This window comes from Meleagris gallopavo, chromosome 16 (genome assembly GCF_000146605.3).
Source record: "Meleagris gallopavo isolate NT-WF06-2002-E0010 breed Aviagen turkey brand Nicholas breeding stock chromosome 16, Turkey_5.1, whole genome shotgun sequence".
Taxonomy (NCBI): domain Eukaryota; kingdom Metazoa; phylum Chordata; class Aves; order Galliformes; family Phasianidae; genus Meleagris; species Meleagris gallopavo.
In genome coordinates this window covers 6,611,194-6,623,987 of record NC_015026.2, presented here as the reverse complement: position 1 = coordinate 6,623,987, position 12,794 = coordinate 6,611,194, and the positions used below count along the sequence as shown (strand labels likewise).

At 51.0% G+C, this 12,794-nt stretch overlaps 1 protein-coding gene across 1 annotated transcript; it reads left to right on the top strand.

The window, feature by feature from the left end:
- The first annotated feature begins 2,417 nt into the window (after window positions 1-2,417).
- On the top strand, window positions 2,418-10,859 carry SCNN1B (sodium channel epithelial 1 beta subunit). The gene is made up of 12 exons (XM_003210697.4): window positions 2,418-2,833; window positions 3,620-3,935; window positions 4,212-4,405; window positions 5,212-5,315; window positions 5,758-5,921; window positions 6,192-6,299; window positions 8,014-8,131; window positions 8,457-8,532; window positions 8,718-8,775; window positions 9,090-9,151; window positions 10,183-10,258; window positions 10,340-10,859. Exons 1-12 carry the CDS (start codon window positions 2,445-2,447, stop codon window positions 10,754-10,756), a joined length of 2,082 nt encoding a protein of 693 aa, XP_003210745.2. The 5' UTR covers window positions 2,418-2,444; the 3' UTR covers window positions 10,757-10,859.
- Window positions 10,860-12,794: the final 1,935 nt, after the last annotated feature.

Below are 12,794 nucleotides of genomic sequence, written 5' to 3'. Positions count from 1 at the left end.
CAACGCCGGCTGCTAAAGCGTTCGTTAGAAATTACCTGGGGGTGATCGGAGGGGGTAGGAAAGGCCAAGAGCGTTCTGCTGGTGTTCACAGCCGAGCGGTGCGGAGCTCCGGGCGTCTGTGAACCGCCCGAACTGTAACCTTTACCCAGTGCTGTTCTGCCTCTCACAGCTGAGGCCGTGGGTTACCATCCCGGCAGGTGTAGCATTGCTCATAGAGGGAGAAAAAAATATTTCAGCGTAGTTCTTTGTTGACATTTTTTGGTGGGATGAGAAACGCTCGCTCAGTCACGGAATTCCTCAGGCTGAGCTCCCGGGCTGACTCGCAGCCGCCGGCCCCGACACGCTACGGCAGCAGCGCAGCTCCCGGTGCCAGCGGCGCTTTGGATGCGCTGTGCTGCTGGGTGCAGCCGTTCTGATTTACCTTCTGTTTACACTCGGCTTTCATACCTTAATCTCCACGATAAGAGGGATGGAAGTAGACCGCAGCTCTCTGGGCGTTCCTCTGTCCGCTGCCTTTGGGGACGCTCCTGCTCCGGGCCTGGGGGCAGCTGCCGGGGGCTCTGCCCCTCCGCACCACACTGCTCAGTGCCCGAGCTGCGGAACTGACTCTCAGCAATGTGACTGTGCTGCCGTGCGAGGAGTGAGGCTTCTCACTGCCCCTGGAGACAGTGCTGCTGTGGGAAGTGGAGGGACAGGGAGAGGTGGGATGGACTGGGGCACTGAATCGACTGCAGGGAGCCGGGTGGTGCTTCGCACCTCTGCCTGGAGCTGCTCCTCAGCACCATGCACACTCAGCAAAGGTTGGGAGGCACATAGCAAGCATGAGCTGGTGGTTGCTGTCTTGTTGCAGGGCCAGAGCAGGGCAGAACCAACCCCACTGGGCATGCTGTGCCCTGGGCTTGGGGGCTTCATGGGCAGCAACATGGTGCCACTCCATTTTCCTGCTAACTGCCATCCTGTGAACTTAAAATGGGGTAAAAGCCTTCTCCGTGAGCTGCAAAAGCACCAATGGAGAGCATCACTGCCCTCCCCAGGAGGACATGGCCAGCTTCTTGCTGCCGGCTGCTGCTCCTCCAGCCCTGGAGAACACGGCGTGTGAGCAGAGAACGGTGACTGCAGTATGCCTCAGCAGAGAAAGTGAGCAGTAATTGCAGTATCAGGGCTGGGCGCTGCTGGGGTGATTTTACAGCCCCAGTATCACCCTACAGTTCCAGCAGTGCGCTGAGTTTTGCTGATGTCTTTATTTCCTGTAAATGGTGAATGCTCTGGGAAGAGCCAGGAGCGAGCTAAACACAGCCAGCACATCATTTCGTAACGTGGGAGCCTGATCTCACCACTGAGGTGGAGAAGTTTCATTGGGATGGTGCTGGGAGGTGAAGGCAATGGCAGTGCCCCCTGAGGTTGGATGGCAGGGGTTTTTTTCACACGGCCATGGATGGGCACTTGGCAGCCTGCCCTGCTGCCTGCTTTATGGAGTGACAACCCTGCCTATGGGTTGGAAATGGATGATCTCTGAGGTGCCTTCCAACCCAAGCCATTTCATGATTCTATGAATGTAACTTTAAAAAGTGAAACGCCACTCTTCAGCGCAGTGTTTTTGTGGCTGCTGAGCAGATGAAGCAAGCTGGGAGGCTCCTGATCCTTAAACCCTCATTAAACCCCATGTGAAGCTGCTTTGCCTTTGCTACCACAGCGCTTCCCATTGCTGTCAGTAGTCAGTAACGGCACCCTCAGAGTTGGCAGTTAAACAGAAATTAACTCAAGACGGAGACAAAATCTGTGTGTGCCTCCTGTAGAACTGAACAAAGAGGCAGGCAGGCTCAAGCCTGGCAGCAGTGACTTTTTTCAGATACAAAAGTGCAGCATTTGCTCTGCACCTCGTGCCACAGATTCATGCCTCAATGGAAATAGTGCTTTATTAGCTCAGGATGCTGTGATAGGCACAACGTTTATCTCTGGTTCTGTTTTCCCACAGCTGAAGGCTGAGGAATCCTCCAAGTAGCCGACTGTTTTGAAATCCTGCCCTGGGATATTAAGATTTAGTAACACAAATTCTCGCCTCAAAAATAGCAGCACAAAATGTTCTATTTACTCACAGTATGAATGTAAAATATGCAGCATCCCTCACATGAGCGGTTGAAACATACCGATATTATCTTAAAGACAAAGGAATTTGGTAGAAAAAAAAAAACACATCTATTGTTCTTCCTCTGACAGCCAGCACACACTGAGCAGCATTCTTGGTCTTGGGAAAGAGTCTGCCCTTTCCAAATCCTCTCCCCCCAACCCCCCGCTGTTCTTGTACACCTAAATACTTTCTCCTCATCCATTTAAGAAAAACTCCATTGAGCCCCATGGGAGCTGAGCACCAAGCCCAGCTCCACTGCAGCATCTGAGCAGCTCCCATGGGCTGCCCCACATCCCCCAGGCTGTGACCCACAGCCATGTCAGCACGCGGCGATGCAAGCCCTGTATCTCCCAGCAGCTGCTCTGACCTCATTTTCCCACTTGCAGATACCAGGATGAATCTGAAGAAATATTTTGTCCGGGCCCTGCACCGCCTCCAGAAGGGCCCTGGCTACACCTACAAGGAGCTGCTGGTCTGGTACTGCGACAACACCAACACGCACGGCCCCAAGCGCATCATCAAGGAGGGGCCAAAGAAGAAAGTCATGTGGTTCTTCCTAACGCTGCTCTTCGCCTCCTTGGTCTTCTGGCAGTGGGGAATCCTCATCAACACCTATCTCTCTTACGACGTCACCTCATCACTCTCTATCGGCTTTAAGACCATGAAGTTCCCAGCAGTCACAGTCTGCAATGCCAACCCCTTCAAGTAAGCTCTCCTTCCTCAAGCTCACCCCACATTAGCACGCTCAGTTGTGTTGCTGGCAGAAGATCTGTGAGTCTGTTCTTGGCTCAGATATGACATTAGGAGCATCAGTGAAAATGGTCCTTCGACTCACGGAGTGGCACTGAAAAGCAAACAAACGAGCACAATATAAAAACGATTGGCTCGGATCCAGGGAAGGGTTTGTGTACCCGCGGGTTTGTCTGTTCTCATTACCATATCAGTTAATCTAATAATGGTTATTGCCTCCTTGTAAACTTTCCCTGGCTCAGAGAAAACTTGAAGTTCAACTAACTTGTCACAATCCAAATCAGTCTCGTGATCTCTCCCCACAATTCCTTTCTTTTTCCTCGCTATGAACGTCTCTCTTATCACACACACTCAGCCATTAAGAGCTAGTTAAACAGTGGTATCTGCCGTGAGCTACAGTAATATAATTCAGCTGTGATTTCAAAGGAGCAACAGATCTTTGGTAGAGTCGCTTCAAATTTATACCCATGCAATAGAGTCATACAAGGTGAGATGCTCCTGACTGACACACAGGGATCTGTTGGTTTTTCCTTTCTCCTTGCGAGAAGTGTTTTGTGTAAACTACAGCAAATCACTGCAATACAGTTGTGCAGTTCCGCGTGAGCACAACAAGGTTGGCAGCATGGGGTCTCTGTGCCTCTGGCTGCAGGTGCATCCTGCTGCTGTGCAGCACATCTGCAGCACAGGGTCCTGGTGTGGGGGCTGCCGTGCACTGCCCGCCCTCCCCCTGTGTCCCTGCAGGTACTCGGAGGTGAAGCCCCTGCTGAAGGAGCTGGACAAGCTCATCGAGGCGGCACTGGAGAGGATCCTGCAGCCCACACATGGGGACCCCATTTCGCCCCTGCTGCTGAACGGCAGCAACACCACCGAGGGACTGGACTTGGAGCTCTGGAACCAGATCCCCCTGGTGCTCATTGATGAGCAGGACAAGGACAACCCAGTCATCGTGGAGATCTTCGAGACCAACCAAAGCGCCGCAGGGAACCAAACTGCTGCTCCTCCTGCCCCCACCAACGTGACGTCGGAAGAGAAGAAGTACAAGCTGGCGGTGAAGCTGGTAAGGGCGTGCTGCTGAAAGCATGTAGCTGAAAGTATTTCTAAGCCCCTATGTGATGATCACTGTAAGCATGTGTTGGTAACTGCTGGGGCCAATGGAGCACCTGACCAACAGAGAAATGTCCCAGGGAAGTGCCTGCTGAGCACATCCAGCTGAGACCGCTGCTTCCACAGCTCCCCCGGCCGTGCTTTTGCTCTCATGAGGACAGTGATGGGGTGGCACGGAGCAGGGTGTGCCCTGGGGGGAATAGGGAGACCTGACCGTGTGTGTCTCCAGTGCAGCCACCAGGGCTCCAACAACTGCACCTACAGGAACTTCACCAGCGCGGCGCAGGCGGTGACCGAGTGGTACATCCTGCAGTCCACCAGCATCCTGTCCAAAGTGCCGCTGCAGGAAAGGATTAGGATGGGCTACCAGGCAGAAGACATGATCCTGGCGTGTCTCTACGGGGCCGAACCCTGCAACTACAAGTAGGTGAACGCTGAGCATCCTGCCCTTCCTGGCAAACAGGGATGGTGTAGGACTCTAAAGGCACGACAGCCTTTTTATCTATCAATTAATGGAAAGATCTCCTCTGGTCTTAAGTCTAATGGCAGTTCCCAGATGTGATCCTGGCTGAAACAGTATTAGGGGATAGCATGGCTTGAGTTTTAGTTTTGGGTGGGCTGTTTGGCTTGTGACTTACCAGCACCCATGAGGGCTTCCTGAGGTACTTAGCAATAATCAGCTGCCAGGCACTGAGTTAGCACAGACCTTGGTTTTACTCTCTCTTTTTAAACGAGGCTCTGAGAGATGCATTTTATCCATCTCTGTTTCTTGTGAGTGCCAAATTTACACACAGTTTTGATATACATGGGTGCACAGCAGCAGCCCAGGCTGCACGGAGCCCTGCCAGCAATGCCACCTCTGCACAGAAGACAACAGAGAGCTATTGTCAAAGAGTGAGGTGTAACACCAGCCGAAGCCTGTTACCAGAGCTCAGAGCAAGCCAGTATTTTTTGGTCTCATGTGCATGACAGAGTATTCTTTTCCATTACGACAAATCGTTATCTTCACCAGCTGTGCCTCAGCTCATGCCAGTACCTGGCTTTTCTTCTTTTCAACAGCAGATTGATTGAAATTAAGTCAGCTGAAATTTCTATGCAAGTATTGAACAAATGAAGCAATTTAAAGCAAATCCCAGACCTAGCTGCCCAAATCCAGCCTCACCAGATGCAGCATTTTATAACCCTTTGGTTCTCCCTGAGTCACAGCTTGATGCATATGATTCTTCCAGGAATTTCACCCAAATCTATCACCCAGACCACGGTAACTGCTACATCTTTAACTGGGGCATGGACAAAGAAGCTTTGAATTCTTCCAACCCGGGAGCTGAGTTTGGTAAGAGAAAGCTGCACTGAAGCAGGAGGAGTTAAAGGAACAGAATTGCTGGGAACTGCTCTGATTCTCAGTGGCAACTTCTGTTACCTGTGACAGATCTATGATGTCTGTTTCTCTAGAACCCTATAGCAGGGGGGATAAGCCCCCAACAAGGAAATTGACAGCATAGAGACAATTGGTGTGACTGCAGCTAGCAGAAGGATAACGTTGGGCTAGCCAAAGCATGAGGGAATGGCTGAACATTCAATGGGATACTTCCATTCTGTGCATTTGCCATCAAGTGTATTTATGCACACGTAAGGGTGGTGTGACAGACAGACATGGGTCCTCCCCTCAAGAAATGAGATTTCTGAGAGGAAAAGATGCTCGTAGTTTTTTTTTAACTAAAGGCTCCGTTCTGAACTAAAGGTTCCCGTTCTGAGTATTTTGCCTGCTGTCACAGGGCTGAAGTTAATTCTGGATATCAGCCAGCAGGACTACATCCCCTACCTGTCGTCTGCCGCCGGGGCACGACTGATGCTGCACCAACAGAAGAGCTTCCCGTTCCTTAAGGATCAGGGCATCTACGCGATGGCTGGGACAGAAACCTCCATCGGTGTGTTAGTGGTATGTGTGGCATTCCTCTAGAGCAGATTGTCTGAGAATAATGTTATCTGATGGGACCGCAACCAAGTTTGTTTTAAGTCTTGGCTGAACTGGCTCAAACCAAAAGAGTCAAGGCACACACTAGCTGTGGGCTGGAACGGTTTATGGAGACTTTTATGTAACTGTCCTGGCAAAGTGCTTTATCAGAGCCTTACGGGAGCCCCGGAAGGCGTAGCTCCTCCTGTATGTGTGGGCATAGCTCAGAGCTTTGCTGTTTGGGTTTTCCTCCAGGATGAGCTGGAGCGGATGGGTTATCCCTACAGCGACTGCACCATGAACGGGTCTGACGTCCCAGTAAAGAACCTCTACAGTGAATACAATACTTCCTATTCCATACAGGTAAAATGTGACTGTAAGTAAACAGAGCTTTTAGGGAAAATCCTCAAAGCGGTTAGAATTTGTGCCAGGCATTCCAGACTCCCACAGCCTCGGCAATGACAGCAAAGCAAGCACGGTAATTCAGAAGTCAAGTCTGAACATGCAGTAGCTCCAGGTTTGGAAACAATCCGGTGGAAATAATGCTGTGTTGCAGGATGAAAACCTAATAACACAATTATTAAAACTTACACCAAGAGGTTAGTAGCACTGCTTTGGCAGACAACCACCATTCTCACTGTGACTCAGCTCACCAAGCAAAGGAATAGGGTTTATCCCCACCGGGAGGAATGCCACAGGGATTGCTCCCCGCTCCTCTTAATCGTTGTCTTCTCAGGAGAATTAAGTCCTTTCTCACATTGAGAAGGCCACTTGTTTTGTGTGGGATGTGAAGACAGAGCTTTGTCTTTTCTTCGCTTTAAAATTGGGATGAGAAAGTTGGAGTGTTTGTAAACCTTGACTCCCTAATAAAAACATAGTGCAAACATGGAGCGCTGGTTAATTTGTAACAGGCTGTAACAGAAGGGAGAAGCAGTTCTGAGGGGTGAGACCCCGCAATAAGGAAAACATCAAAACCATTTTGGGGTTATTTACAGATGGCTGAGGGATACAGCTCAGATGGGTTGAAGGGCTTTTATATATATATATATATTTTTCTGCCTTTATATAATTCCAACAATTGGACCGCTTCACCTTTCCTTTTAAGACATTCATATAACATTTAAGCAAATACTTGAAATGATTGCATTATTACTTAGAAGTTGCTAAATGCTCACTGTGCTCCTGTGCCCACATCATTCATGTCCCTTCACAGACCCCTTCGCAAAACCTTTTTCATAGCAAACCATGTGCATTTCTTATCACGCAGGCACTCCACTCGCCCAACCTGGCCAAAGCTCTTAAATTCAATTATCTTCTCATAGACTTTGTTATTACTTTGTGCATTGTTTCATGCGAAATCCCTCTTGGATCTCTGCTGATTAACGTCACGCCTCGCTGAGCTGACGGCACTGCAGCCCTGGATGGCGTCCTGGCATAGCTGTAGCTGTGCTCCCTTCAAGGAGAGAAGCAGATGCCCAGATGAGATCATTCAGATTTCTAAAACCTGCTCTTTATGTCAAAATATTTCTAAAGCCTTGGCTTTAAAGTGAAACCAGCGTTTTGTCAGCATGTGATAGGAAGCCTGGAGACAACAGATCTGTGTATGGATAAAATAGGGCATTTTTATTCCATTTTGGAAGCTCTGTATTGCTGCCACGGAACCCTACAATAAGTAGTTTCTTCTGTGCCCAGGAGCAGGCATTTAGCTCCTTCTATGCCTGCAAGGTGAATTACCTCCATTTAACTTGCTATTACAACATGTTCTAAAATCCAAAGTAGTAGTAAAAATGCACCATAAAGAAAAGTGTGATTGCAGAGCAACTACAAACATGCTGGCAAATTCACCCGCCTCATCTTGCCAGTGCAGCCCTCACTGCATGACCGACTGCAGTTGCAGCACTGCCTGTGAGGGGCTGCAGCCCAGCCCCACAGCAGTGCTGGCCTCTGACCACACATAGAGCATTCTGCTCTGTGCAGGAGAACCACAGCAAGGAGCGTGCCTGGAGCAGGGCAATTCTCAAAGCAACACAGGAAAGTACATCCCCCTTGTAAGTGGCTCCCTCCTCCCTTTTTCCAGGCTTGCCTACGCTCCTGTTTCCAGAACCACATGACAGAAATCTGTGGCTGTGGTCACTACATGTTTCCTTTACCAGAAGGGGTAACTTACTGCAATAACGAAGATAACCCTGGCTGGGGTAAGGACACGAACAAAACCAACCATACAGCTCCCAGGGCACGGGTGTGAGGAGGGAGGGATCAGGCCATGCCTCACTACTGCTCCAAGTCCTGAACTGCTTTTGCTGGCGCTGCAGCCCTTGCTCTGCTCAGGCCCTCGGCTCAGCGCTGCCTGCAGAAGGGCAGTCGGTTGGCTGCTGCTTTGTGTGAGTTTCAATTAGAGGGAAGAAAGCAAACTTGTGCAGCATGCTCATACTGAAATACTGCTTATGGGAAATTAATGTAATCCAGTAAATGGGGTTCTTATCTAAACCGATGCTTTGACTTTTTGTTTTCACCAAACAGCGTATTGCTATTCATCACTGAGATCAAGTATAAGACACAGACAAATTTGCATTGACTCTTGTAAGGAAACATGCAAGTAAGTGCTTAAACCACTTCTGGCAGCTGTAACGGTGGAGGGAATCCTGCATTTCATCTCCCATCAATCCTCACCTCTTTACAATTGCAGAAACCCACGTGGGGCTGCTGTCTGAATGGCACTGAAGTCCCAGTGACTCCCAACAGGGGAAGCCCGGTACTCACGTTCTGCTTTCCTCTTTCCAGTGACACACAGTACAAGATGACCATCTCCATGGCAGATTGGCCCTCTGAGGCTTCCGAGGTAACTCCGATTTCTTGTTTTGAAGCAGCCATTAATAACCACCTGTTGGTAACCGTGTGAATCACTCTGTATTTTTAGAGCTAATGTTCAGGTAGCCTGCGCCTCGGCGCTCAATTACACATGTTCATGTTCAGCCAGCAAACAGAGCCTGGCACCAGGGGTGAAACGCTATGGTGGCACCGCCTTGCGCAACCCTTCCTCGTGCTGTAATGCAACAGAGCTGTGTTAGAACAAGACTATTCAGGACAGGTTTCCTCCTTGCTGGGCTCCTGCCCTGGCAAGTGCTCGGTTCTGAACGAGTTCTGTTTCCCTAGGACTGGATTTTCCATATTTTGTCTTATGAAAGGGATATGTCAACAAATGTGACTCTGGACAGGTAAGTGAAAGGAACAACCACTTTATCTTCTCTACTGCGCCTGTTAACATTAGATTTACATGAGCCTTGGCCTCCAGCCAGAGCACACGCGCTAACGCAGACGGGAGAACAAGCTGTGGCACGCGCTTGCCTGGAAGATACATAAAGCGATCCTCAGCTGCGCTTCATGCACATGCTCTGCTCTCCGTTGGAGCAAGCCGGGTCAGACACAGACCCAAATGCGCAGTTAAAGCGAAAGGAACATTAACCACACATACCCAAACGGTTGCATGAAGCAGCCTGAAGCGCTGAGCTGCTGGGGTTCAGCTCCTGGATGGCTGCATTCAGCCCTTTATACCCATGCGTGCTCTGCAAACAGCAGCAGGACGGGGCTGCACCACAGCCAGGGGAGCCGATGAGTTATCCATTGATAACCTGAGCCCTGAATTATGGGGAGAAAAGGAATGGCCAGATGTGGGAGCACTCACTGCTTAGCCTGCCTGACAAGCCAGTTCTTGTGGAGGCCTCGCGTTAACCCACACATTGCAACACAGCTTTCTGGGGTGGTACAAAGCCCTAACTCAGTCCTGCCCTCATGCTAGGCCTTGAAAACAAAACAGTGAAACAAAGAGATGCTCAACTTGTGCACGGTGAGCAAACACCCACCAGCACCACCCAGGCTCCCACAAGCTGTGTGTGCGCTGTGACCCGCTGAGTGCAGGGCAGACGCTGAGCAGTGATTACCTGGGACTCAGGCCATCAGCTCCTTGATGCCCCCGGAGCACAAACAGCAGGGACTGAGAGGGGCTCTGCACTGATTGAGGCAGGTGGGGAAAACCGAAGCAGACAGTCCCACAGGAGGCTCTAGGTGCACACGTGTTTGCTTGCTCAGGAGCAGAACCATGTCTGCCCCAGCACGGCTGGGAGCAGTTCTTAACCTTTCCCTGCACCAGGCAGAAGTTTGCATTGTAAGCAGTTACGGCATGGCTTGGAGCAGCCCATTCCCACGTGCAGATGAGATGCACGCATGGAACACCTGCTTTGTGTTACAGGAACGGCATCATCAAGCTGAACATTTACTTCCAGGAGTACAACTACCGGACGATCTCAGAGTCAGCTGCCACCACGGTGAGTGTCTGCACGGTGCTGCTGCGGTGCTGTGCCACGAACTCAGCCTCAATAACATCACCTCCCTGCTCCTACCTACAGATCGTGTGGCTGCTGTCGAGCCTAGGAGGTCAGTTCGGGTTCTGGATGGGGGGCTCCGTGCTGTGCCTTATTGAGTTTGGGGAAATCATCATCGACTCGCTGTGGATCACCATAATCAACATTATCAGCTGGTGCAAAGGCCTGAAGCAGAAGCGCGTGCGGGCACAGTACCCAGACATGCCACCGACGGTGTCGGAGCTGGTGGAGGCTCACACCAACCTGGGCTTCCAGCATGAAGAGGCCAGCGCTGCGACGCAGGGAGAGGCGCTGCCCCCCGAGCCCGGCACCCCCCCACCCAACTACGACTCACTGCGCGTGCAGCCAGCTCGCAACCCAGGCACAGACAGCGACACCGAGAGCGAGGAGCAGCGTCCTGCAGCCAACCACCATGAGGATGCCTCTGTTCGGGCTGAGTGACCGCCAGAGTTCCACCCAAATCAGGGAGCCGGCAGCCCTCGCCTCCTCCCCTCCCCTAAAACACCGAAGAAGCTCTATCTAATAAATCCCGCTGTAAATCTCAGTCAGCATCGTGCTTTGGCTTTAGCACATGGAGCTGGCGTGAATCGGTGCTGGTACACAGCAGTGGGTTGTTACTTCTCCACAACACAACATGGTTGTGCACAGCTCCGGCTCAGTAGGTGCTGAGCTCCTGGAAGCACCGGGGGCCAAGGAGGCAGTGCTGGCAGGCATAGGGCAGGCAGGAATTACTACAGCCCACTGGCTGGGGACAGCGTGCCCAGTGCTCCAGGGGGTCGGCACTGAGGGCTGAACCACAGGATCTAAGCTGCTTTTGGCTTGAGGTCATGGTATTTCCATGTCTAAGTGACGCTAATGTAAACAGAGTGGAAAGAACATCCCTCTGGTGCTTGGAGGCCTCGCACGCTCTGTTTGTAGTCTGGGTTTGCTGTTCAGGAGCTGTTAATGCTGCCTGCAGGTGGGCATGCCAGTTAATGTGTGTCAGAGATAAATACTCCAGATGCGATAAAGCTTCAGGTGCAGGGAGGAAGTGCCAAGCCATTCACACTGCCATTCTCAGCAATAAACAAACAAATTCATTGAAAAGTCTCCATTGGAGTGGTTCCTGTTGGCAGCAGGTGCTGAGCAGCAGTTCATGGACGAGGGGCTGATCGGGGAACATTGGTTCCCATGCCCGGTTGGGTTCACACCACACGTTCCCCGGGGCCTCCATACCCACCACCACCACACCAATGATCTGCGTTATTGAAGTACCTGTGCACAACTTCAAGAGGAAACATGATCGCGTGGTTAAATCATAGGCCCAAGAACACGATGTCCTGGGCATGGTTCCCAGCACAGTGGGCAGGGAGGTGCCAGGACCCGCGGCCACAGGTCTCACTGCTGCCCACAGAGAGGCAGTGAGCCCAGCTGCCACCAACCACCTCCCACAGCTCCCATGTCTGGACACATGTCCGTAGCACAAAGCACCTCATCTCGTGCACGCTAAGCACCAAACTGTGACAACTGGGTACGGAAACAAGTGGGGTGAAATGCTGGCCTGGACACAACTGCTTCTCGCAGAGCTCACTGCTCTGTTTTCCCATTGTTACTGCCATTTGCACAGCCCATTTCCTATGTTTCTGACAGGTGGAGGGTCCCAGTCTGCATGCACACAGGTGGAAGAACAGGTCACAAAAGCAAAGTTCTTGAAATCACAGCAGCCTCTCACCACAAACTGTTCTTAAAGCAGGAGCCTGCTCCACGTTGCCACATTCACATGGGCTAGAACCAGTTACTGCTGCCCACAGCCTTTATGTTACATTTCCTTTTCTGCACATATCAACAAACAAAGAAAGATACAGAGAGACAGATTTACCTTGACTAATTGCCTGGAGCACGAAGTCCCTGAGCGTTCAAACAGTAAATTGTATTCACGACTCAAGTTCCCTTGGCTTCTAAAGGGCCAAAGAAGCGATGGGTCTCCAGGTCCAGGCTTTGTGTGACCAGCAAGCAGGCGCTGCACCTCACCCTCCTCACAGGAAAACGCCTTTAGGTTACCCACAGCAGTGTTACAGGCATAGAACGTGAGGAGCTGAAGGGAGCAGGTATATGAAGAACAAACAGCATCCCCATTTCTTATTGTCCTATTTATATCTGCAATTACGAGCGCTGTTGCTTCCTACTATTCGCCTACTGGGGACAACGGCTCCTCTGCTTAAGCTGCACTATCACTGATGTATCTTCTCTGCAAGGAAATTCGGCGTTCAAAGTTCTTTGAAAAAGTCAATCCCTTAATCGCATACCTGGTCTAGGGCTGCTGCAGGTACAGCTGCAAGATAACACACTAGAATATTCACAGCCTTAAATTTCATAAGACTCAATCTTTAAAGTTTCAGGCTGAGATGCTTTTGGACACACTGGGAAACTACATGGCCCCAGCCTGAGCTGCTGCTGCAGTGAGAGCACAAGGCAGCGCCAGTCCCAGCCCCAGCACCTT